The sequence below is a fragment of the Nyctibius grandis genome, chromosome 18, assembly GCF_013368605.1.
Source record: "Nyctibius grandis isolate bNycGra1 chromosome 18, bNycGra1.pri, whole genome shotgun sequence".
In the NCBI taxonomy this organism is placed as follows: Eukaryota; Metazoa; Chordata; class Aves; order Nyctibiiformes; family Nyctibiidae; genus Nyctibius; species Nyctibius grandis.
Genome location: NC_090675.1, coordinates 1,862,479 through 1,884,131, shown reverse-complemented (window position 1 = coordinate 1,884,131; position 21,653 = coordinate 1,862,479). Strand labels below are relative to the sequence as shown.

Below are 21,653 nucleotides of genomic sequence, written 5' to 3'. Positions count from 1 at the left end.
AGAGTGTTAAGAGCTGCGTGTGTGGGATTACTTCTACCAAGCCCCCAAACGGGCTCCTTCGGTAGTGCGTGGTGTTTGCCAGTGATGCCATATGACCGTGGGCCAAATCCAGCTCATGCTTGATGTTTACTTAATCCTGATGTTGAGCTCTACCAGACTGAGAAGGTAACACCCACACTGCTGTTAGGAGAGGTGTTTCTCTCCCTGAAAGAGTGGGAGTTTCCTTTGGGGATCTCCCTGCCCTACATTACCTGCACAATTTCTATTTCTCCCTTTTTTATCTCTTGCAAAGGAGCCTGAGCTCCTGAACCCACCCGGTTCTGCACAGTCACCTGCGGATCTGTACGGTGCCAAAATACATGAGGATGAAGATGGTCTTGAACGAAGGAGTTCATTTTTCCAGCCTAATTAAACCCAACTGCATCAGAGCAGCCTTGGTGGGCTGGCCTGGCTGTCACAGTGCTGCTCCTGGGGAGCACAGCACATGCCCTCATCTTAGCTCTAGATCTCAACGCTGAAATTAATTAATTTTCTTTAAGTGCCGACTTGGCAGAAGCTGTGAGATAGATCACAAATGGGTTCAGCCGCTTTGTTTTTCAAACTAGGTACGTTTGCAATCAGTGGGCGTGTTGGCCATGGGTTTTGTGGCCGGTTGGATTTGTTGTTTTGAGGCTTTTTTTGGTACTCCCAGCAAGGACAAATGACCCTGCACGTGTGGGTTTTTAACTGCCTTGCCTTTTATTTTTTTTTTTTAAATAAATGGTGCGTTTGCAGTCAAAGCATCAGCAAAGCCGGCGTTAACTCAGCCGGTGCGGTGATGCCCCTAAAAATAACGAAGAAAACAGCACGATAAAGGCTTGCCACCTCGTTTGTGACATGAGCTGTAATTACATGCAGACCGAGATCCCTCTGACTGCTACAGCCAGTGTTTTAAGGTGTAACAGATTTTTTTTTAAGTGAAGATGATCATTTTCAGCCTGTCTGAAGTCACAGAGCATCAGCACTTGCAACCAATGTGCCTTCCCACGCAGCAGGTCTCTTCACCCCCAGAGACACAGGTGTTTTCAAACATTGTGAAACTCTTCATGTCAGATGCCACCAGCTACGTGGGAGGAGGACTGGGCATTTGATGCAATTGTGGACAAGTCTGTCTCCAGTGTGGCTGTTCTTGGAGGTCAGAAGTCATTTTCCTTGGTGCTAGGGGAGATACAGATCTGAGGAATTCATCATTGCCTGTTTTTTAGTGGATTGTTGAAATGATTCCTCATTTCTGCTGGGCTTTGGTTCAAGAAGGAGTAGAAACTCAGAGCTGGATCAGCCCACCAGCTTACAAACCCAGCTCCTGCTGCTAGTGAGGGCTTGAAGGACCAGAGGTTGTGGCTTCCTACAGAAGCGTTTGCACTGATGCAATGCTGGTGGTCAGTTCTTCCTTACCAAGTTACATCTCCAACTGCTCACTTCCACTTTGTTTTGGCAGGGTAGGGGCTCTGTCTTGCCAAAATGCATGGCAGGGTGGCAGGCAGGCGTCAGTGTGGATATGACCCTACCTACCGAGTCTTGTAGAGATCATCTGGAAAGTAAATGCCTTGTGGTAGGTGTGGTGGTGTCTCTCTTATGGGAAGGTGGATGCGTTATCCAAAGGAGAGATGAGCTTCATGAAATGCAGTAGGACCCATGGGTCTTCATTTTGCTAAATCCCGTCCAAACCGAGTAGAGAGGCTGCTTCTGGGCTTCAGTCTTTAAAAGCGAAAGCACGCCTTTAGAAAGAGAAATACAAACTCTCTTATTCCTGTCAAAAATAAAAGGCAAAAGGGAAGTGGCTTGCTCAAGCTCCCCCAGTAAGGCAGGGCTGGAAAATGAGCCCAGCTCTTCTGGAGCTCTGGTGTTGGATGGGACCTGTGAGGCACCTCTCTTTGATGAACTGGCTCCGGCCATCCTGTGGGGTGGCTGGTGAACCTCGCTGCAACGTGTGTTCATCTGAGAGGAGTGGTGTCCTGTCCCCTGATCAGCTGCTGCTGAGGAACAAAACATAGTGGAGATAAAATATTTGAAGTAAAAGCAGGACACTGTATATAACCCTTCCCTTCCTCATCCCTGTGCGCTAACATATTCTATATAATGATGAGTTCTCTGCCAAAATTCCTCAAATTATTATGTCTAAGGATTGAAAACCGGAGAAAATAGGCTTGAGGTGGCCTCAGGAGGTCTGATCCATCCCCAGGGCAGGATCAGCTCAATCTGAACTGTTCCTGACACATCCTTGTCCAGTCTCCAACGGCAGAGCCTCCACCCCTTCCCCAGGCAATTTACTCCAGCACTTCGCTCTTCTGAAAACCCCCCAATTTATCCTCCTGTTTCCATTGCTGCAATTTTAGGCTCATTCCCTCCTCCCTATGCACAGCAGACCCAGAGCACGTCTATGCTATATTTATTCTCCAATTCTAGTTTCATGCTGATCAAGCTGTCACGTTCTCTGGAGTCATCTTTGATTTTACCCTTACTGGAAGCATACTGTTCACTCAGTGGATTTATGGCTTGTGAGTGCCATGAGGGTGTTCATCCTGCAGCCCTAACGCCTCTTTGCAGAGCAGATAAAGCACAGGAGTGCAGCTTTCTCCAGGGTGATGTGCTCATGTGTCCCTTCCTTGCATTGGGTGGTGGTGGGGATCACTTTCTTCATGAGGACCACCAATGTGGGCTAATTTTAAGATCCACACTAGCACTGGCTTTTGTAGTGCATCTAATATTGCTCCTCTACCCTGTTTTCTGCAGGATTTAGGGATGGAATCGACCTCTCTGGATGATGTCCTCTATCGATATGCCAGCTTTCGAAACCTGGTGGACCCAATCACTCATGACTTGATCATCAGCCTTGCTAGATACATCCACTGCCCCAAACCGGTAGGTACCATGGTCTCATGACACCTCCATAACCGTGCTGGCTTGAGAAACCACTCTGCTGGGAGCCATGGAGCTTCCCTCCGAGTTCCAGGGAAAAAGCCTCTTGGTTACTGTTGTGCTTGCGTGTCTTTGGACAGAGAGGACCTGCTTGGAGGTCATGGTTTGATTGCACAGTATCAGGCTTTCCAGCTGACCAAGTGATGTTCACCTAACGTTAGTACTCTGCGTGTCAGCACTTTGTTTTGCGAATGATTTCTGCTTTCTGCCACTCTGTGTTTCTGTGTCAAAGCCCTTACCCCACCAGGAACGCTTTCTGCCTCGCAAGGATGACAGGCTGTTCCTCGCCCTTGTGCGATATTTATCGTGACACCAAATGACGACAGAGTCCTTGGCTGTCCCTTCAAGGCCAGGTCTCCAGAAGGGTGCAGCCCCAGGCAGATGAGGGCTTTTAAAACTCTCGGCCCCGTTTGCTCGCTGGCAGCTGTAGCAGCTTGAGGGCTTCTGTGAATCCCAGGCTGGCTCCCTCCCTCTCTTCCATGGTAAACATGACTTTTCGTGGTGGCCACTGGCTGTTTGGATCATTAGGGTTTCTTTCCCCAGACTTTCTTTTAAATAAGCAATATTGTCTGTGTCTGACTCGCAGGGCAGCGTAGGCTTAGAAAGGTGTGAAACGTCTGAGCTCTCAAAACATGCTGGATGAGGAGGAAGAGTGGTAAGAGAGAAGACCAAAAGCTACCAGACAGTGATCGCAGGAGATGTAGGTGGCATCAGGTCTCTGGGGGTTTTTGATCTCGTAGTCCTCCTGTGCTGCAGTTCCCTACCTGTCATTTTGGGAGCATGGCACAGCTCCACTAAATCAATGTGATGTGTCCTAGCACTACAGTCATGGCGACGCATCGTGCATCAAAGATGAATCAGTTGCAAACATCTAAGGCACCTTTCAGAGGAAATACCTTTCTTCTGCAATGTACCAAGCAGGCTGTAGGGCAAGCAGGAGCTGTAGTTGGTGATGTTCCCTTGACTCCTCTGGAAACTCCCATGAATGGGCTTCTTCCTAAAGAGACATTTCTGTCCATGTTTCATCTCGTCTGGATACAGGTCAGAGTATGGTGGGGAGCTGAAGGCTCATCCATGATGGTTGTGTGTTTCTTCTCCCCTGCACATTGCTGGTCAGGGATTAAGGCTGTATTTAAAACAGATTATATGAATTGTAGGAAGAGGCTGAGTGATGCTTTCTGGTAAGCCCAAAGGAGGGTTTGCAGAGCTTCCTGATGGGGCATCTTCATTGTAACATCTTCCCTGGGAGTGTGGGAGCTGCGTGGCTTCCCTGAACTTGCTGTCTGGAACCAATAAGCTACCAAAAAGTTCACCTTGAGCAAAAAAAAAAAGCCCTTCCACACCCATAACTTCCATTTGGCTCTAGTCAGACTTGCAGATGTGATGGAGCTCTGTTTGAGGGCCACCAGGAACCACCTCCCAGGCCATGTTATTCCCAACACTCTCCTTTCCCATCCTCCAAACCCTTCCCATACCTTTTTGTCGTTGGGAAAGAGCTGCCTGGAGCAGCGCCATGGCATCAATCATCCAGGTTCATTGCAGCACGTCAGCCTTCATACACTGACGTAACCTGGAGCGGGGAGGAGAGGTGCAGATGCCCCAGGCGGGGTGCGTGTATGACATTTGTGGGTCCATCCCCTGTGATGCAGAGGGGTGCAGCCCTTCCTGCAGTCCTCCCAGGGGGAGCAGCACCACCAATGTCCCTGTCACGTCTCAGGGGGGACATCTGAGCAAGACCCCGCTCCTGTTGGGGATCACATGGTGAACCCCAGATATTTTTTGTCTGTTCCTGGAGGTGACGTGTGTATCTCCCAGCAGGTCCCAGCGAGCTTATCAGGCCTCTGAATTTCTGCCAAGAGCACACTTGTTGCACTCTGTATCCTTGGATTTTATTGGGGAGGGGGAGTTGTTTGTTTGTTTTTCCCTCCTGGAGACAGCAAACTCAGAATTAGCTCATCTGTTCTCATCTCTGCTGCTGAACTGCAAGGCGTTTACCCATCTCATACCTCCTTTTGATTTGCACGTGGCATTTTTAAGCTCTTCTTCGGAATGGACCATCCATAGGTGTGATGTGCCCGGTGTGATGGGGCAGGGATCTGAGCTGGGACCTGGAGGCATCGCTCTCCTGTACTTACCGCTAATAATGGGGTTTTAATTTCCTATAAGAGTGTACAAAGGATAGAGTCATTCACTGCTGTTTCTTGTGGATGTTTTACTTAAGAATATCCTCCACCACTACTTAAAAATGAAGGAAATAGGTTTTTTTTTAAATATTTAAAGATTTCTTTAATTTTCCTGAGGAAAAGCTGCAGTGATGCTTGGGGTGTGTCTGCCTGGGCTACGGTGTGAAACTGGCTCTGGAAATGTTTCATAAAACTCTCTACACTTAATAAACCACGTTGGGAAGTGTGGAGCGAGCACAGCAATGTGCAGACATGGCTCAGGGCCATCAGGGACCCAAATCTCCATCCCTAGAGCGAGGACGGATGTCCCATGTCCTACAGCATGAGCTCAAGATACAGACACATCCCTGTGCTGCATAGCTAAACCCGTGCAAGGATACCAATATATCCCCTTTCCTTCTCTTATGGAGAATAAGATCCTTTCCTCTCTCTTCCCCCGTGGGGCAATGAGGTGGGAAACTGGAGAAACCTATTTTGACGGGCGTGTTTCCAGGCAGAGAGGCCCCGTTCCCCCGCTGAGGTTACCCTTTTCCAAAGCATCGTGACTAAGCTGGTTTCTCCTCCACGTTTTGCCCTGGGAGACTTATCGGTGAGCCACGGCCAAGCGTGCGCTCTGCACTCCTCGTAAAAATAACCCGGGGCTGCTGATGCAACAGCGAGCTGCTCCGCTTTTGCCGAGCAAAATATACCTGCTTTTGCGTGTCTCCCTGCTTGTTTCTTTTGGCACTAAATGCTGTGAAGAAGTTAGTGCCAGTGTAAGCATAGAGATGCAAACTCCTAATACTGAATCACAGGCTTCTAGCAAACCATGGTGGTAAAACGTGCAACAGCAAACCCAAATAACTCCAGCCCATGCAGCGCTGAGGCTCTTCTTCTGCATGAGATGCTGCTTGTTGGCCATACTTGGTCTTCGTTAGGAAGCATTTCTTTTTTAGGAAGCATTTCTTCTCAGAAAGGGTCGTTAGCCCAGGGATGTGGTGGAGTCACCATCTCTGGAGGGGTTTAAGACAAGACTGGACATGGCACTTAGTGCCATGGTCTCGTTGACAGGGTGGTGTCAGGGCAATGGTTGGACTCGATGATCCCAGAGGTCTCTTCCAACCTGATTGATTCTGTGATTCTTCCCCTCCTTTGCACAGCTTGGGGCTTGCACCACGCCATGCGGTTGCTTTGGTGCCAGAGTAAGGGATGGTGGTCCCTTACGAGGCTGCTGTGGCCAACGCTGGCAGGTGGCAAGTGTTTGCTTGAGAGCAGCGAGAGCTGTATTAATGCAGCAAAGAAAACACCCCCATAGTCTGCCGTGCAGCGAGGCGCTCCGTCAGGGATCCGCAGGGGCTCGCAGGCAGTTGCTAAGCCCAGGAGCATCCCTGGGAGATCGGTGTCGTCTTGGAAAGGCAAGCAGGGCTTGCGCGGGTGACAGGCAGCAAGTCCAGCAACAGCAGGACTGCGCTGCAGCTCCTGGCCTTGGGGCTTAGCCTTGCTCGGGCTTTAGGTGCCACCAGCTGTGCTTAAAACCTTTTTTTTTTTTTTTTTTTTGCAGCTCAGGGTGCTGAGTGAAAAGTAATTTCATCCCAGTGTTTGGTGGTGGTTTTCAGAGGCACTGATTTTCTTTATGTCCCCCAAAACCTGCATGCCTTGGTCACCTGGGTTATTTTCCAGCATCCACTCCTCTCCTTTCCCCCAGACCTCTTTCCCTTCCCACAGTTTCTTTGACAGAGACTTGGCAGCAGCGTAGGAGAGCAGGAGAAAGCTCAGGGCCAGGAGAGTTGCAGAAGTATTGGCTTTTGCTCTGCCTGCTGAAGGTACGCTGTTGCATCCCGTGGCACAAATATATGTGAATGTGTAGGTTAAGGCAGCTGTGAACTTGCCCACATCCATAAGGAGGTGGGACAGATAGGGCTGAAGAATGGGGCTGACCTGGACCCTGGTCCCTATTAACCTGCTCTATTAAATACATGTCTGCTCAGGGTTATGGGGTCTCGCTCTCCTCCTCCCTCCTGGAGAAAGCACTTCCCTGGCTTTCTGTACGTTGTTCTTTCCACACAGTCTCTATTTATACCACCCTTAGGTGTGACCCCTTGGTCTCTCCTCTGAGCTAAAATAAAAGTTGAATTATTTTTCCGAGCTCTGGGTAAACATGTCCTGGTCTGTATGGCCAGAAAAAAGTTGGCCTGGGCTCTCCAACATGGCTGTGGCTCAACACAGTTCAGTGGATGCTTATTCCAGGGAGTAAATTCAAACCAGCAGCAAGGCAAGAAATTTAACTTGTGCTGGAGGAGCCTGGAGTGCTTTGAATGAGCCCGAGTGCGGAAATCGTTTGGGTGAGCTTTCGTATGGACATCAGGGTGTGTCGTGCAAAGGCTGGACCATGTCTCTCCAGACCCTGGTGAGATCCCAGCCTTCCCCGAGGCCCTTGTGTTTGGGTGATTTTGTGAAAGGAGCCAAATGAAAACTCTTTTCCATATCATTTGGAAGTCAGGGTTTGGGTTCGGTCCCATCCCTACTTACAAACGTATAATGTGGTTCAACTGAAACAGTGTGTCTTGAGTAGCCCTTCCTCGAGGGGCCGGGATGTGCCTGCAGCACGACCATGGGCATCTCCAGAAACGCTGATGGAGCCGTGATAGAGCCATTGCCCAGCTCTGGCTGTGCCTTGTTGGGTTGCTATCTGACAGGGAAGCTTTCAGATTGAATAAATGCTGCCGTCACACATGAACGTGGTGTTGGGTGGTGGCCGTAGATGTTGCACTCGGTATCTATCGCCTTGTGCGACTTTTGTAAACCTTTGGGGTTTATTATGCCTTAGAAGAGGCAGTTTTGCTCTTCAGGCAACTCTCAAATCATGCAGCGACAGTTTTCCAACATCAGTTCAACAGGGTGTTTGCATAGGATCAGAGACATTTGAACAAGTGTTTTCTTCCCCATGGCCCTGACCTTGGGGCAGTGCTTTATCTTCCTGCCTCTCTCCAGCCCTGTCACCCATGGAAAGGTGCCAGACGGGCTCCTCGGAAAGCGGCTCAGCTCCAGGCACAGCCCGCAGCCGCCCCTTTCTGAAAGGCAGTGCCAGGGTAAGGAGGCAGCCGGTGCTGCTGGTGCTCTCGGCCCCCGGGGCGACGGGGAAAGGGGACAAAACACTTTGGCAAGGCCGTGTGGCATGGGACAGAGCTGTCCCGATGCCCCGTATCTCTCCTACAGCTCAGGTTTCCAGCGGGAATTATTCCAGGCAAAGGAGCTGAAAACACGAACGCGTAAGGAGCAAAGGGCCCCCGTAAAAAATTCACAGCTCTTCTTGCCAGCAAGAATATCTGGCTATAAACTGTTGGAAAATTAAACCCATTTCTTTTTCCACAGACCAAAGCTACACGTATGGATGACTGATGACTGTGATAGGGAGTGAGTCAGGCTTTCCTCCGCTTTGAGGACTTGTTGAATGTGGGATAAGCGCTGAGCGGAGCCAGGGGAGAGGAGAAAGTGAAGCCTTGGGCAAAGGCTGCTTTTTTCCCTTGCGACCTTGGGCGTTTGATTGCACCAGCTCTTACCCTCCTGGGGATGTACTGTGGAAGCTCCACCAGCCCCTGAAGGTTGCCCAGAATAAATCCAAAGTGAGATTTTGGCTTTGCTGATCCCCATCCTGCTGCTTTGTGTGGAGGAAAGCTTTTCTGCCAGTCAGTGGCTGGGGAAGGGCTGGCAGAACAGCTTAGAAAAACCCCGTCCCAAAGCCCAGCTTTGCCTGTCTGTTCTTCTGTTGGTGCCTGCACCTCTTAGGCTGCAGCTCCACGGAGAAGACAGGTGAAAGATGCAATGCTGGTTGCACTCAGGGTGCTAAATATGGGCAAACATCTCAGCGTGGAAGCTGTGTACAGCAGGTAATGTGGTCATTGGCTGCCCCACCAAAATCCCTAGTGTTTCAAGATATATGGTGACAGCATGTTAGGGAGGGCATTTAAAAACTCTTCTAAGCAGTTGGTTTAGCTGGAGAGGTGATGTGCTGGGACTGGAAGCAAAATGGATTTTGCCCGTGTAGCTCTGGATAGAGTGAAGATCGATTTTCTGGTTCGCTTCTGTCACTTGAGAAATACAGGCTTAGCCGTGTCCCTGGCTCAGGTGTCTTTTCCTGCATGAGCTCTAAGTTGATCAGGTTTGCGGTGTGGGTTTGTTTACATGAATTGTCACCCATGAAAACAAGAAGATATACAAAGAAAAAGTGGTCATTTTGACCTGGATGAAATAATCTCTTTCTAACCCTTCTTCAGCCCCGTGGTATAGGGATTTAACTTACGGATGATGGTGGGGTTTTTTATGCCCTGCATTTTTAAAATGTGTTCTTTCTGATGGAGCTGCATGGAAGCGAAAATGTGCATTTTTCCTCTTATTTACTATCCCGTGTGCTCTGACATGTGGCTGAAACTGTATCAATAAACCCAGTTTATACAGGACGAATGTAATCAGGATACCATGACCACCAGCTCTGTGCCTTTATCCCCAAACCAAGCATATAACACGCAGAGTGGAGGAGCTGGGTTATTATTTGATCTTGACTTCAAATTATCATTCCAAGTTTCTGACATCACACTCATTTTTACAGCAGTAGGAGCTGAAATTACAGGTATGAAGTGATGACACATTGAGGGACACTCAGGCACAGTCCTGTGCTTGTCAGCCTCGACGAGTTTCTTACCTTTCCCTTTTGCTGTTAAATGGGCAAAGAAAATGTCTCTCTCGCACCTCCTTGCAAAGCTCTCAGATTCCAGATGCAAAGCGCTGTGAGAGCACTAAGTATTATTTGTCCTTTGCTGTAAGGAACAGCGTAAAAGGAAGCTGATATATGAATGAAAACCCTCTAAACCCCAAATACCGGATAGAAAACCAAAGAGGATGATGGGGATTCAACTAAGTCAATTGTATTTTGTATTAATAGCTGCTTTTTTTTTCCCCCTGGTCTTGCTTCAAGTGTGAAGGTCACCCTTTATGGGTATTTAAGACATCTGCAATACATTAAAATATCCTACAGTATGAAACAGGCTGCGAAGCTCAGACCCCACTAACGACAACTCTGATTCTTTCCTAACTTAATGTGTCACACCCTCTGCTCGTCTGTTCTTTGCAAAAAGAGAGATGTTCTCTAAAGGCCCTGTAAGTGAGCTAAAGCTGAGCAGAGTGCCTTGGAAACAGAGGAAAATTGCACTAAAGTTTTCTCTTTGCAGGGTTTTTTTTTAATATTAAGGCTAAAAGTGAATAACGGTGAGGTCTAGATGGGCTGTAATGGTACCCACTGGCAAATATGTGGTTTCATATGTGAAGTGGGACTGCAGAGGGAGAGGGGCTGAGCCTTGCCGCAGCCTCCTTGTCCAAACCTTGTGTGATGTGACGAAGCCTCCGCTGTCCTCGTCCCTCCCTGCCTGATGAATTTGCTCCCCAGCACTCAGCCCGTTTGCACGTGGGGGTGTCAAGCAGTTAATCACAGCCTGATCCATGGTGATGTTCTGCTGGTGTTTTTCTTTTTAAAAACATACACCTTGCCAGCATCAGCGGGGAAGTGGCAGGATGCAGCCCTTTATTTAAGCACACTTCATGGTGTAGGAACCCAGGGAGAGTGTTCCTGTCCTTTAAAAAAAAAAAAACAAACAAATTAAAATGGCAGGTGGATTAACTATATTTCAAGTCATAGCACCTTATAAAAGATGCTAAATCTGTATTCCCTCACAGCACTAGTGCCATGGCTGTAGGGTGAACTGGCCTCTATTAGTGCAAGACACTGTCATTTTTTGTTAGGGGAGTGTGTGTGTAGGGTTTGTCTGCCCTTAACCCCTGGGCTGCTTTGTTTTCCCCTCTCTGAGGCAGTGTGTGATGGGGTAACCCCCCTTTCTGCCTAGCTCGTTATCTCCCTTGGATGCCTGGGCTAATTTATGAAAATTATGGCCTATTTATGAAAATTAGGTATCTCTTCACAGATTTTTATACGTTATGTCTCTGTGGGAAATTCAGCTTGCGATGGGAGTTGAGTAGAAGAGGCAGGCGAGGGGGAACAGCCTGGAGAAGCCCACCCAGCACACCCTGTTATCAGTGGCGTAGAAAATTGCCTTGGGTTAAAAAGTATTGAGTTTTTTATGGGATTGGGCTAAGGCACGGCAGCACGTGCAACTCGTAGTGCAGTGTGGAGAGGCAAAGGAGTCCTTCTCACGATGCCAGCTACCTAACTGATACCACGGTGGGGGGCGATGAATAGACAATCTGTGATTTGAGAGTCTCTGAAATGCTGCAGCACGATTTGGGATGAAGGAGGCTGTATGAACACAAATGGTTATTGGAAGAGACAAAAAAAAATAAAGGGCCAGGGTGACTTTTATCAAACGTTTATCTTTTTATCTCTTTTGGGTTGCTTAAACCCAAAATCTCAACCCCGTCTGGCAGAATTGCCGGGCCCTTCGCTCAGTTCCCATAATAATAAGACGACCTTTCCGAACAGCTGCGTAACCATCTGCAAACCCTCCGAAATGCCGCAGGGTGGATTTGTGTTGGCTTGGAGATGGATTTTGCAATGCCTCCAAAATGTCAGGTGCCACACGAGCGATGTGCGCAGTGCTGCGTGCACAGCTTCCCCTCTGCTGCCGAGCGGCCGAGAGCATCTTGGGTGACACCAGTTACCAGTGATGGGCATCATCACGCAGGTCGGAGCTGGAGCAGAAGATTAAAAAAAGAATCAGTAACAGGAAAAGATATTTCACGGTGGCCCCATCTTTTCTCAAAAGGCAGCAGTTGCCAAGAACCCAAAGTAAACTTCAGAGCAGAATCCAAAGCAGAAGAGAAGGAAGGGGGCAGGTCAGCACAAGTATTTTAATGCCAAAAAGAGAAGGAAAAGGTCTGTGGCTGCATTTTGGAAGAATCTACCAATTCCTAACAGCGGGTCAGTTGTTTCTTCCCCACTTCCTTGTTTCTCTTCCCAATTTCTTCTCCTCTAGAGAAAAAAAATTCATAGGAGATGACATAGACCTCTACTGCCTCTGCTCTTGACTCTCCCACTGATGTTCCATGGCTGGACAGAGAAGACGCTCCTCTCACCTTGCTCCTTGGTGGCCTCCCCTTCATGACGGGCAAGAAAAAGAGCCATCAGAGACGCTCTGCTGTTGGTCGTGACAAGCAAGGCTCGCTTCCAGTGTCGATGAAGTCTCTCGGAAAAAGGTCTAATATTTGTCTTGTGGCAGCACCTGGGGCTCAGCAGCTCTGCCCTGACATAAAAGAAAAAACACTTTTTTACATGAGTTGCTTGGGGGTCTCGGGTTGTCTTCTGGAAAATGTTCTTCCCTCACCTCACACTTGCCCGTCTACGCCATCTCCCGTGGTGAAGCTGGATCTTACCTGCCCCTTCTGCAGACCCTCAAGTCAGTATAAGAAACAGTTTTGTGAGCTGTGTGCTCTGCTCCTCCGCCTGCAGACTGAGACCAGCTTTCCAAGAGGATTATCAGGGACAGCAGGTTTTGGTTTCTGGATGAAAGTGCTCTGAAATTTCAGAAAAGCCAGTCTGTTAATACACGGGAAGGGTTTGCTGCTCAACCCTGTCAATGTGATAGCGCATAATGAGACTGAGAGCATGTGAATGTGGAGAGCATCTGAACCGAGTCCCTGGTCTCTTACTCAACGCATTGCTCCCCTCCAAAAAATGTCACCTAAGCAGCGCGTCGAAGAGCCACTCGCTCGCAATCCACGCCACAAAACCGATGAGGGTCAAGCAGGTTTGTCTCTTGCTCCCAGGAAATCACAAGATAAGGAATATCACTCAGAAAAACTGTGATAAAGAAGGATGAACAACTGAAGAAAGCATTTGCTGAGCTTTCACTAGAGCTGGCAAGCTTGTGGGCTTTTTTGTGAACAATACAATATGCTGCTTAATAATTCAAACAAGTGCTTGTAGTCCTAATGAGTCCTGCTGGTGTGTGTGGCTTTTTACCACTGTCCAGGCTTGGTGTCACATCAGTCTTGCTCCTGGCAGAGGAGTTTGCCTGTGCCTGGATGATGCTGGTGCCACGTGGATGCAGACAACCTGGCTGAGCTTCCTGGGAGGGTAAAGCAGAGCCTTTGGGTGAGGCTGTAGTTGCCCTGATTAACTCTGAATCTTTTCTAAGGGGCACAGCTTTGGCAGCCAAGCGTTGTGTGTCATTGCACAGAAATACCGGTGCAAAGGCAGGTTCCCACCCCGAGCTGAGCATCGAGACTCTCCGCCCTGCCTCGCGCTTCACCTTCAGCGTCTGATAACGCCGAGTAAGTGTCCCCGGGGGAAAGGACGGATGAAGAACCAGGTACCTCATTAAGCAGTAACAACATATTTTATTGATGTTTTCTGATGGTAATTGACGTTTGAGTTCAGCTCATTTAGCTTTTAATCAGAACATAATTTACCGCAAAGGAAGGAAGCGTATCGATTCCCTGCCTCCTGGCGGGACCATTATTTATCTACCTCGAGCACTGAAGAGTGCGTGGTGGGGACCTCTCCTGCGGTATGGCTGGAGGGGAGAGCTGGGTGTCTTGGGCACTTGGGTGGGTATTTTAATACCTATTTCCAGCCTAACTCACAGGTGTGTGAACACTAAGCAAGCAAATGGTCTGCTGGCAATGTGGATTTGTGGAAATTAACGGTTTAATAAGGAGAGTTTGAGCGTTTTAATAAGGAGGGGTTTCTTCTCTATTGCTAGACCACTGCTGATGGCTGAGGAATTGCCCAGCCACGGATTATGGCCACGTCTGTCTTGGTTCAGGCAGAAAAGTCCCATTCACCATTTGTCAAGATGGGTGAAAGAAGCTCTAATAGATATTACGACCTGATCTCAGCTCTTCTGGGGCTGCAAGCAACTGGTACACCCATTTTTCAACCCTGACCACTGAAGGCTGTCAGTGCCCAGGGCACATTTTGGTTAGCCCTGTCGCATCCTGCTGAGACTGCTGCTCTCCTGCAAAGCAGGAGCAGTTCCTCAGCATCTGAGGGAAGGGATGGAGATGGTGACATGCCCAGGGTCTCTGGAAGGGCAGAGAAGTGAGCCCTGCTGAGGAGCACATAGAGCTTTGCGGCTCTGAGTGATGTAGGTACGGGGTCCTACGTGATGGTGCCATCACCTGCCCCAAATCCTGCCTTTGCCTCAGGCCGTGGACTTGAAGAAAAATCCATTGTTTTGCACGTACCCCAATTTCAGCTTCTTTGCTGGGTAGCGTGGTCAGCCTTTGCAGGGGGGTTCAGAGGTGCTAAATACCCATGAGGCTTCAGGGGGAGCTGAAAGCCCTTGAGGATAAAACACTGTTACTGCCAAGCAGCTCTCCATGCCCTTTCCTTGCTGGTTCCTCAAGCCCTGTATGGAGAAGGGAAAGAGCATTATCAGCATTTCACAGTAGGGGAAAGCGATGCGTGGAGTTGGGAAGGGCTGTGCACAACACTGCGCTCATCAGGGCTGAACCAAAACACCTCTGGGTCTTGGAAGCACTTGCATTTCCAGCACTAATCCTGGAATTTGAAGAGTTACTCCCATTTAGCCCGTCTGCAGCATCACAGCTGTCTTGACATATGCTTCAGGCTATTTCTTGGAGCAAGGAGAAGTTTTGCCCTTTGCTACTGATCTCCAAGCTCTGCCTTTGCAGCCCCCAGCGCAGAGTCACCTCGCCAGGGCAGCTCTGTGGCGCCTCGGGGGTTTGGCTGTGCCAGGTTTCAGAGGTGCTTTCACCCAGCCAAATAGAGGAGGTGTATCAGTGAGCAGCATTGCAGATTTGGGGTGGGTCAGGACCCCACGGGGTGCTGATGAGGCGAGAGGAGCCCCTCTGTCTGGTTCACCCCCTGTGTACCATGTGTCCTCCTTCCCCTGGGGATCACCAGGTCATTGCTCCTTCCAGAGGAGATGCAGCTGTGCCGTCTCTGTTGGGCAGAAAGTAATAAAGAAATGTAAAGAGCCAAGGTCTTGCAGGTAGGGAATTTGCAGGCAGGTTTTTCAGTGATTGCTCTTCATAGATGACAGGGACTGGGATTTCTGGCCAAAGTCCAGCAAGCGGTTTGGGATATTTGGGGATTTGGGTAAGAGCTTTATCCCACCCTTTCCATCTTCAAAGAGTTTTGCAATCATTAGGTGATTTGCTAATCCTCCTGATTTTCTCTGTCGCTTTCCCTTTCCTCCTTTCCATCCAGCTTTCCAGGAAATCCCCAGTACAGCCCTTGTGTCTGCGGTCGCAGTGTCACATCTGCTTGGAGCACGCGATGAAGTGACCCCACTCCCTCAAGCCTTGCTGCATCCCGGAGCTGTTGCTGGGAGAGCTTGGCTGGAGCGCAGCCACTGCTGTGAGCTGCTGCTTCCCTACTGTGATCTTATCTTTTTTTCTTTAAAAAAAAAGAAAATTCCCAGCTCTCTTGTGCCTACAAGGGCCCCACGGTGGTGAATGAGCCTAAGGCGAGCGTTGCTCTGAGGGTTATACTCTTTCCCTGGGATTCATGTTTCTGTGCCCGCCTGCAGCAGGGAGCGATGGGGGCTGATGCGAGGGGGTCGCTGCTGCCCCTTCCCAGGCTCTCGTGCACATCGCAGGACTCCCAGGGGTTGTGGTGAGGGGCTGAGAGCCCCCGCAGAATGACATAAATATTTGCAGTGGTATCCTGGGGACACTCCTGCTCTCCTCCAGCAGCAACAACGGACTGGGCTGGGGTTTGCTTCCCGTGGGATCCGGTGCCGTGCAGCTGAGACACAGGGCTCCACAGACTTGTTGGGCTGGGAAAATCTCTATGTGCTGTCCTACATCTGGGACATAAATAACCAAATAATCTCCTTCTGGTTTAACCCCGGGGTGAGAGGGGTACACAGAACAGCGAGCGGTTCCTGCATTTAGCAGCAAAGGCAGGTGCTGGGCTCCAATCTGTGGTTCCCGATGGGATGTCCCCTGAGAAATGTCAGCTCCTGCAGAGAGAGTGGCTAGGGCAGGGCCTGGCTGAAGAGCCACGTTTGCTCAAGGCAGGATGGCAGGAGGTATCACAGACACCGTGCAAAGCTCTGTGTACCCATCACCCTCCAGCATCCATCTCCATCCTGTGTGCATCGCCCCCGAGCAGGGTCTGAGAGCCTGAAAAGCAAATAGAGGAGATGCGGTGCTCGCTGCAGCCTGGGGCCGCGCGGGTAAGTAGAGACATCAGGTCTGTAGGTGATGGACGATGCTGTTTGCCAAGCCACGGGGGAACTTTGCCTGCAAACTGCACGTGGACAGCAGCAGCGAGTGATGGGGAGCGGCTGAACCCCGCTGGGGAGGAGCTGCCCAGGGGCTCTGTGCCCCCAAGGCTCCAAAATCAATCCTCCCTGTCTGTGCGTGTAGGAGGATGGCGAGTGCCATCATTCACTGAATACCCTGACTTCATTAGACGTTGGAGTTCGGCACCTCCGACCCCTCTTCCCATTTGCAGTCCAGTCATTGCAGCACCTTGGGTGTTTTTCTGTCATTGCTGTTCTACACCAGCTACAATGATTAACTGGCGAGTCGGTGGTTTGCTGAGATATTTCCAGGGTAATGAATGGCTCTTCTGGATTTTTAGCTGCTTGCTTGGTTTTATGATAGCTCCCTGTGTCTGTCAGAAGGATACAGATGCATTTGTCATTAAAAGGATGATCCAGTGACCCTTCCAGGAATGAACACTGGCATCTAAATGGCCTTCCCATCAGTGACTTTGTTTATAGCACTGATGTGGGTCCTATTTACTTGGCTGAGGATCTTACTGTGTGTATCAGGAGCACGTGTCGGAGCGGTGATGCTCAAAACCTCCTCCGCGGTCACAGTTTTGCTGTGCACATCTCACCTGAGGATGCAGTCAGGCGATGCCGCTAGCGGGTGCAAAGCAGCGCAGGGGTCCCCTGCCTTTTGCCACGTTATTTTGACTGCTGCTTATTTATCCTCTGCTGCGGAAGCTAAGCTGGGTACCCTCCAGCAGCTCCACGAAAGATTTTTATATTCTCTTTTGCAATTTTCCTTTATCTTACATGCTCCCCTCAGGGCCATCTATCACCTCGAATTTTATTGCTTCCTTTAATTGCTTCCGTCAAGTCCAAGGGTAATATTACTCCAGGATCCTTTTGAATAACTTCCTGAGTTGCTGCAAACCCATTCATCTTGTACTTCTGGCTCTCTTGATAAGCCCTATTGTACGTTGCTTTTCATTTCGGTGTGTCAACACTGAATCTAATGCATCACGCTTTGGCCTTTCATCAAAGCGGATGGTGAGCACTGCTTATAGCCGTATCTGAGTTGCAAAATTGCTTTCCATTTCTTTTCTTTGTTTCTACAAATTTCCTCTTTCAATATTCTGCTACTGCTGCAGCTTCACCAGCTCCTAATTTGGGCTAGTTCAAGGCAGGGTTTAATTGCCAGGGTCCTTGGTGCTCTGTGATCGTCCTAGGTGAGCACTCAGCACTGTGTCGGGATGCCCAGTGTAGATGTCCTCAGCCATGGGTTTCCCAGGTTTGGCAGTGGCTTTGTGGTGTCAGGCCAGTCCGGAGCTGGACTGGTCTAGCTGGTTTTTGTAAGAGTTGAACAGGAGCAAATCCCTTACTGAGAACAAAAGAATTAACCTTGCTGGTGCTCAGTCTCTTGCTGGACATCTTGAGGAGGTTAATGTCCACTCCCATGTCTGCAACCAGCATGTGATGGCAAGACATGGCCATCTCGTGCCTTTGTGGTTTGGGCTGAGCTGGGGAGAGGGTTTGCACCATTGATAGATCTGCCTGGAAGCAGAGGATCGGGGGTTTTTTTGAACCATGAAGTTAATGCATGCGCCATGCTCCATGGTTCAGTAGTTGGTTAATTCGATCAAAGCCAGTTGCTCCTTTTGGACCAAGGAGTTAATGGGACCTTCTGGAGACCGACTGCAATGAGCATGGCGAGGAGCAATGAGTCAGGTGGTTACCCTCAGCAGAGAGCCTGGTTATCCCTGCACGCACCTCCTGCCCAGGAGTCCCCAGGTTGAGGCCAGTTATGTTTTGCACCAGTTGTTGACTTTCTCCCTCATTGAGTTTTATGCTGCTGTCAACCAGGACTCCACAAAATGTTAATTTTGCTGTGCTTGCTGCCAGAGTTTATGCTATCTGCCCTGGCAAGGACTGCCTGCCATCTGCTAAGGGACACCTTCAGCCACTGCTCCTGCCAGTGTCTCAGGCTTTTCCGATAATGTGGTGAAGACCAGAAGTGCTGCTTGCTACATGCTCTCAGCCCAGGGCTTGCAGCTTCATGGCCCCAACCATGGGCCATGGCCCCAACCTTCAATGAGTCTTATGCAAAAGCATTTTCAGCTTGCAGTCATGTTGTGCAGTAGCTGGGGCTGTCATTCCTGTTTCTGCATGCCTGGCCTGATCACTGCAGGCCTGGGCACAGGGTTTGAGGTTGTACTGGATGGTTTGGTTACTGGGTTTGGGTTTTGCCAGGTAATGGGATGAGTTTTCTGGTCAGGAATGCTGATGAGAAGTGGTTCCTCTTCTCAGTTCTTGCAAGATCTCCAAAATGCTCCTTCTTGTACAAAAGGGTTGCTGCTGGATGGGAAATTTTACCTTCTGATAAACTTCTTTCAAAGTCTAGTTTATTGCTTGATGGAAGACTGATCCTTCTCCTCCTCCTCAAAAAACAAGCCATCTTTTTCTTTGCCTTTTATTTATGCTCCTTTAGACAGCTGCTTCACCTCTGCCCTTCTTTAAGAGGGAATTTTTGATGTAAAGCCTATGTCCTAGCAAACCAGAAGGAAGGGAGAAGGGTTTCCAGTATGAACTACATTCCTTACCCGAACAGCATCTGGAGCTGGTTGGTTGGTTTGCATTGTTTCTGTGCAACTTCTATGTCTGTGCATTTCTATTTCTGTGTATCTTTTAACAGACTCTCAGCAGAATTTCCCACAAACCACTACCTAATATTTCAGATAGTTTTATACAAAAACACCCCCGCATTAGGTGATTTGAAATGAGATGTAGAACCTTATTTGATGCTAGGCTTTAACTGTCTGTGAGCCCCCTTGAGTTCCTGTGGACCCACAATGGTCATTGTAAAATATGACATTGCAGAACAGAAATGAGAGATTTGTCCAAGGTGGAGACGTTCCTCTCCTGGCAGAGAGCCTCCAAGAAAGGGAGCTGGCTGTACATGGTAATTTGACAGCTCTGCAAGGGTCTCACTGGCTGTTTCCAGGTCCATGACCCGAATCCTGCACCCCATGGACCCAGCTCCACCACCAAGTGCCCTTCCGCGGTGGGAAATCAGGAGCTGGTTTGTTTTTGTTGTCTTTTCAAACTTCCTGCTGTGACATGGATGGCTGGAGAGGGGACATAAGCAGGCCTTGGGAAGGACTCTGCGGTGAGCTTGCTGGAGCTATGCTGAGAGAGGGGTGTCACCAAGCCCAAATCTGAATTTCCCATACTAAAAAAAAAAGCATTTTTCCTGTAAGAAACCAAATGCCTCTTCTCATATAAGAGACCTTCATTCTCTTCCAGAAAGACCAAGAAAAGACCAGCTTGTCTTTTCTTGGCCATTTCACAATATGAATTCATCCTGGGGCACATCCTTCCCTTACAAAAGCCATTGGAGTGTCTCCGCTGCCAGTGAGTGCTTGGCCCTAACCTTGAGCAGGGGAAGGCCCGGGTGGTATTTGGCCCCATGGCTGCGGACCTGGGGAAATCTGGGAAAGATCAAGTGCATTAGCTCAGTTGCAGTGAGCCCTGCTGGGAACAACCTCATCCTTATTAAAATGGCCTTTATTAAATTTCTTCCATTTCTCCTCTAATTTGAATTAAAATAGCCTTGATTTATTTTCAAAAGAATTTCTGCACAGGGGTACTGGGGGGTCGAATGGACCCATTTAAAGCCACATTGTCACTCTGGATTTTGTTTTCCTTTGTGTGGACAAGATATATCACTTACATCCACCATGCCCATATCTGCTTGCCTTTGGGCATCATCCCCTTCATCCTTCATTCCCCACACGCTGGGGTCTCTTCCCAGAGGAGTCTGGAATGATGGAGAAGAACTTGCCATATCCTTATAGTGGTATTTTAAGGACACCTCCCTGGAGAGCTCTTTCCTGCAGCATGATGGGGATTTTTCCACGTGCATTTATGCCTTGCCCAAGGAGCTCAGTGACCATCCAGCCATGCAGCAAGAGGGGTTTGTTGCTGGTGTGGATCCTCCCCTGCACACCTGGATGGGGTTGTACGTAGGAGCAACCACCAAGCCTCCTGCGGTGGGACGATCTCACACCAACCTGAGCGCTCGCTGCTGGCTGGGTGTTGGCATGTTTTGGCCTTTGATGAGAGGGAAATGGTGGATTTAAAGCCTTTCCCACCTTCTTGGCTCCTGGTCTCCTAGGGGGAGAACAATTTGCTGGAGAAAACTCCATTAGAGCTTCAAAAGGAAAGTCTGGTGTGGGCTGCTGGGGCCAGAGCTGGCTGCGGCGCAGATGTCTGCATGCAACAATAGGCTGCAATTTAGCCCCATGCTTTGAAAGCAAGGGAGGAGGGGAAAAAAAGAAGAAAGAAAAAAGAAATCCAGAAAGCCATTAGATGACTTCAGCTCCGTGTGACTACATCAAAAGGGAAGGCGTCGTAAATTCGGTTTCTGTTAAACCCCAGGGCCCCGGCGCCGGGGAGCAGGATGCCGTTCTGGTGCCAGTGGCCGGCGAAAGCCCTTGGCGGGGCAGCAGGAGTGGCTGCAGGTTGTGGTGGGCAGCTGCGTCCTTCTTCCTGGCTGCTGCGTTGACCTGGGTTGGGGGGGATGTTCAGCCACTCTGTGCTGGTGGATGGTGGACATGGCTTTCACTTACCAGTCGCCTGAGATGTTTTGTCATCCGTATCAACACGACCAGCCCAAAGTAACCACATTATAGTACAATTTAATTCACTGCTAGAAGTCAAGCTGCTTATAAATGTCTTACAGCTTATATTGTGTACTTTCTATCTAATGTTAATGAATATTTAAATATTTTAATGGTAAGGCTTAATTGTAATGTGTCCCCATGCCTTCTCTTGCCGCCTTCCTAGTAGGTACTTGGAGATCCTGTGACCCATCAGCTTTGGCACGTGTTAGGGATCTCCAGGCACGTGAAAGCTTTGCACATGGGGCCATTTCACAGTGCTGAGGTAACAGTTCTTCTTCGTTTCATTGTCATCCTCCACAAACCTCAAAGTCTATCCCTACATCAGCATGAGTTACTGGGGATTTGCTCCCCTTTGCTCCATTCTAATTTGTAATAACTGATCTGATACATGTCAAAACCATTGAGGAGGATCTGTCCTAGGGCTTCCTGGAGCATTTCTCACTACTTTATGTCTTTTTTTTACTGTGTAATAAATCTGTTTACCATTGTGTACATAGGGTTTTTTTCTCTCAACTCTCTTTTTTTTCTTAATAGTCCAAACTATTATCCCCTTGTCCTAGCTGATCACCCAAGACAAAGAAAACAAGGAGGATTTGGAAGGAAATCTGTCATTCTCTATATTTTCTGGATATGACATAGGTCATGTTTTAAGGGTCAAC

At 49.1% G+C, this 21,653-nt stretch overlaps 1 protein-coding gene across 1 annotated transcript in view; it reads left to right on the top strand.

Moving 5' to 3' along the window:
* LRRC75A (leucine rich repeat containing 75A) overlaps positions 1-21,653 on the top strand; it is an 89,301-nt gene that overhangs the window by 30,663 nt on the left and 36,985 nt on the right. The window contains exon 2 of the mRNA XM_068415788.1: positions 2,773-2,901. Coding sequence (XP_068271889.1) covers positions 2,773-2,901 — 129 coding nt within the window. The remainder of the gene's footprint in view (positions 1-2,772; positions 2,902-21,653) is intronic.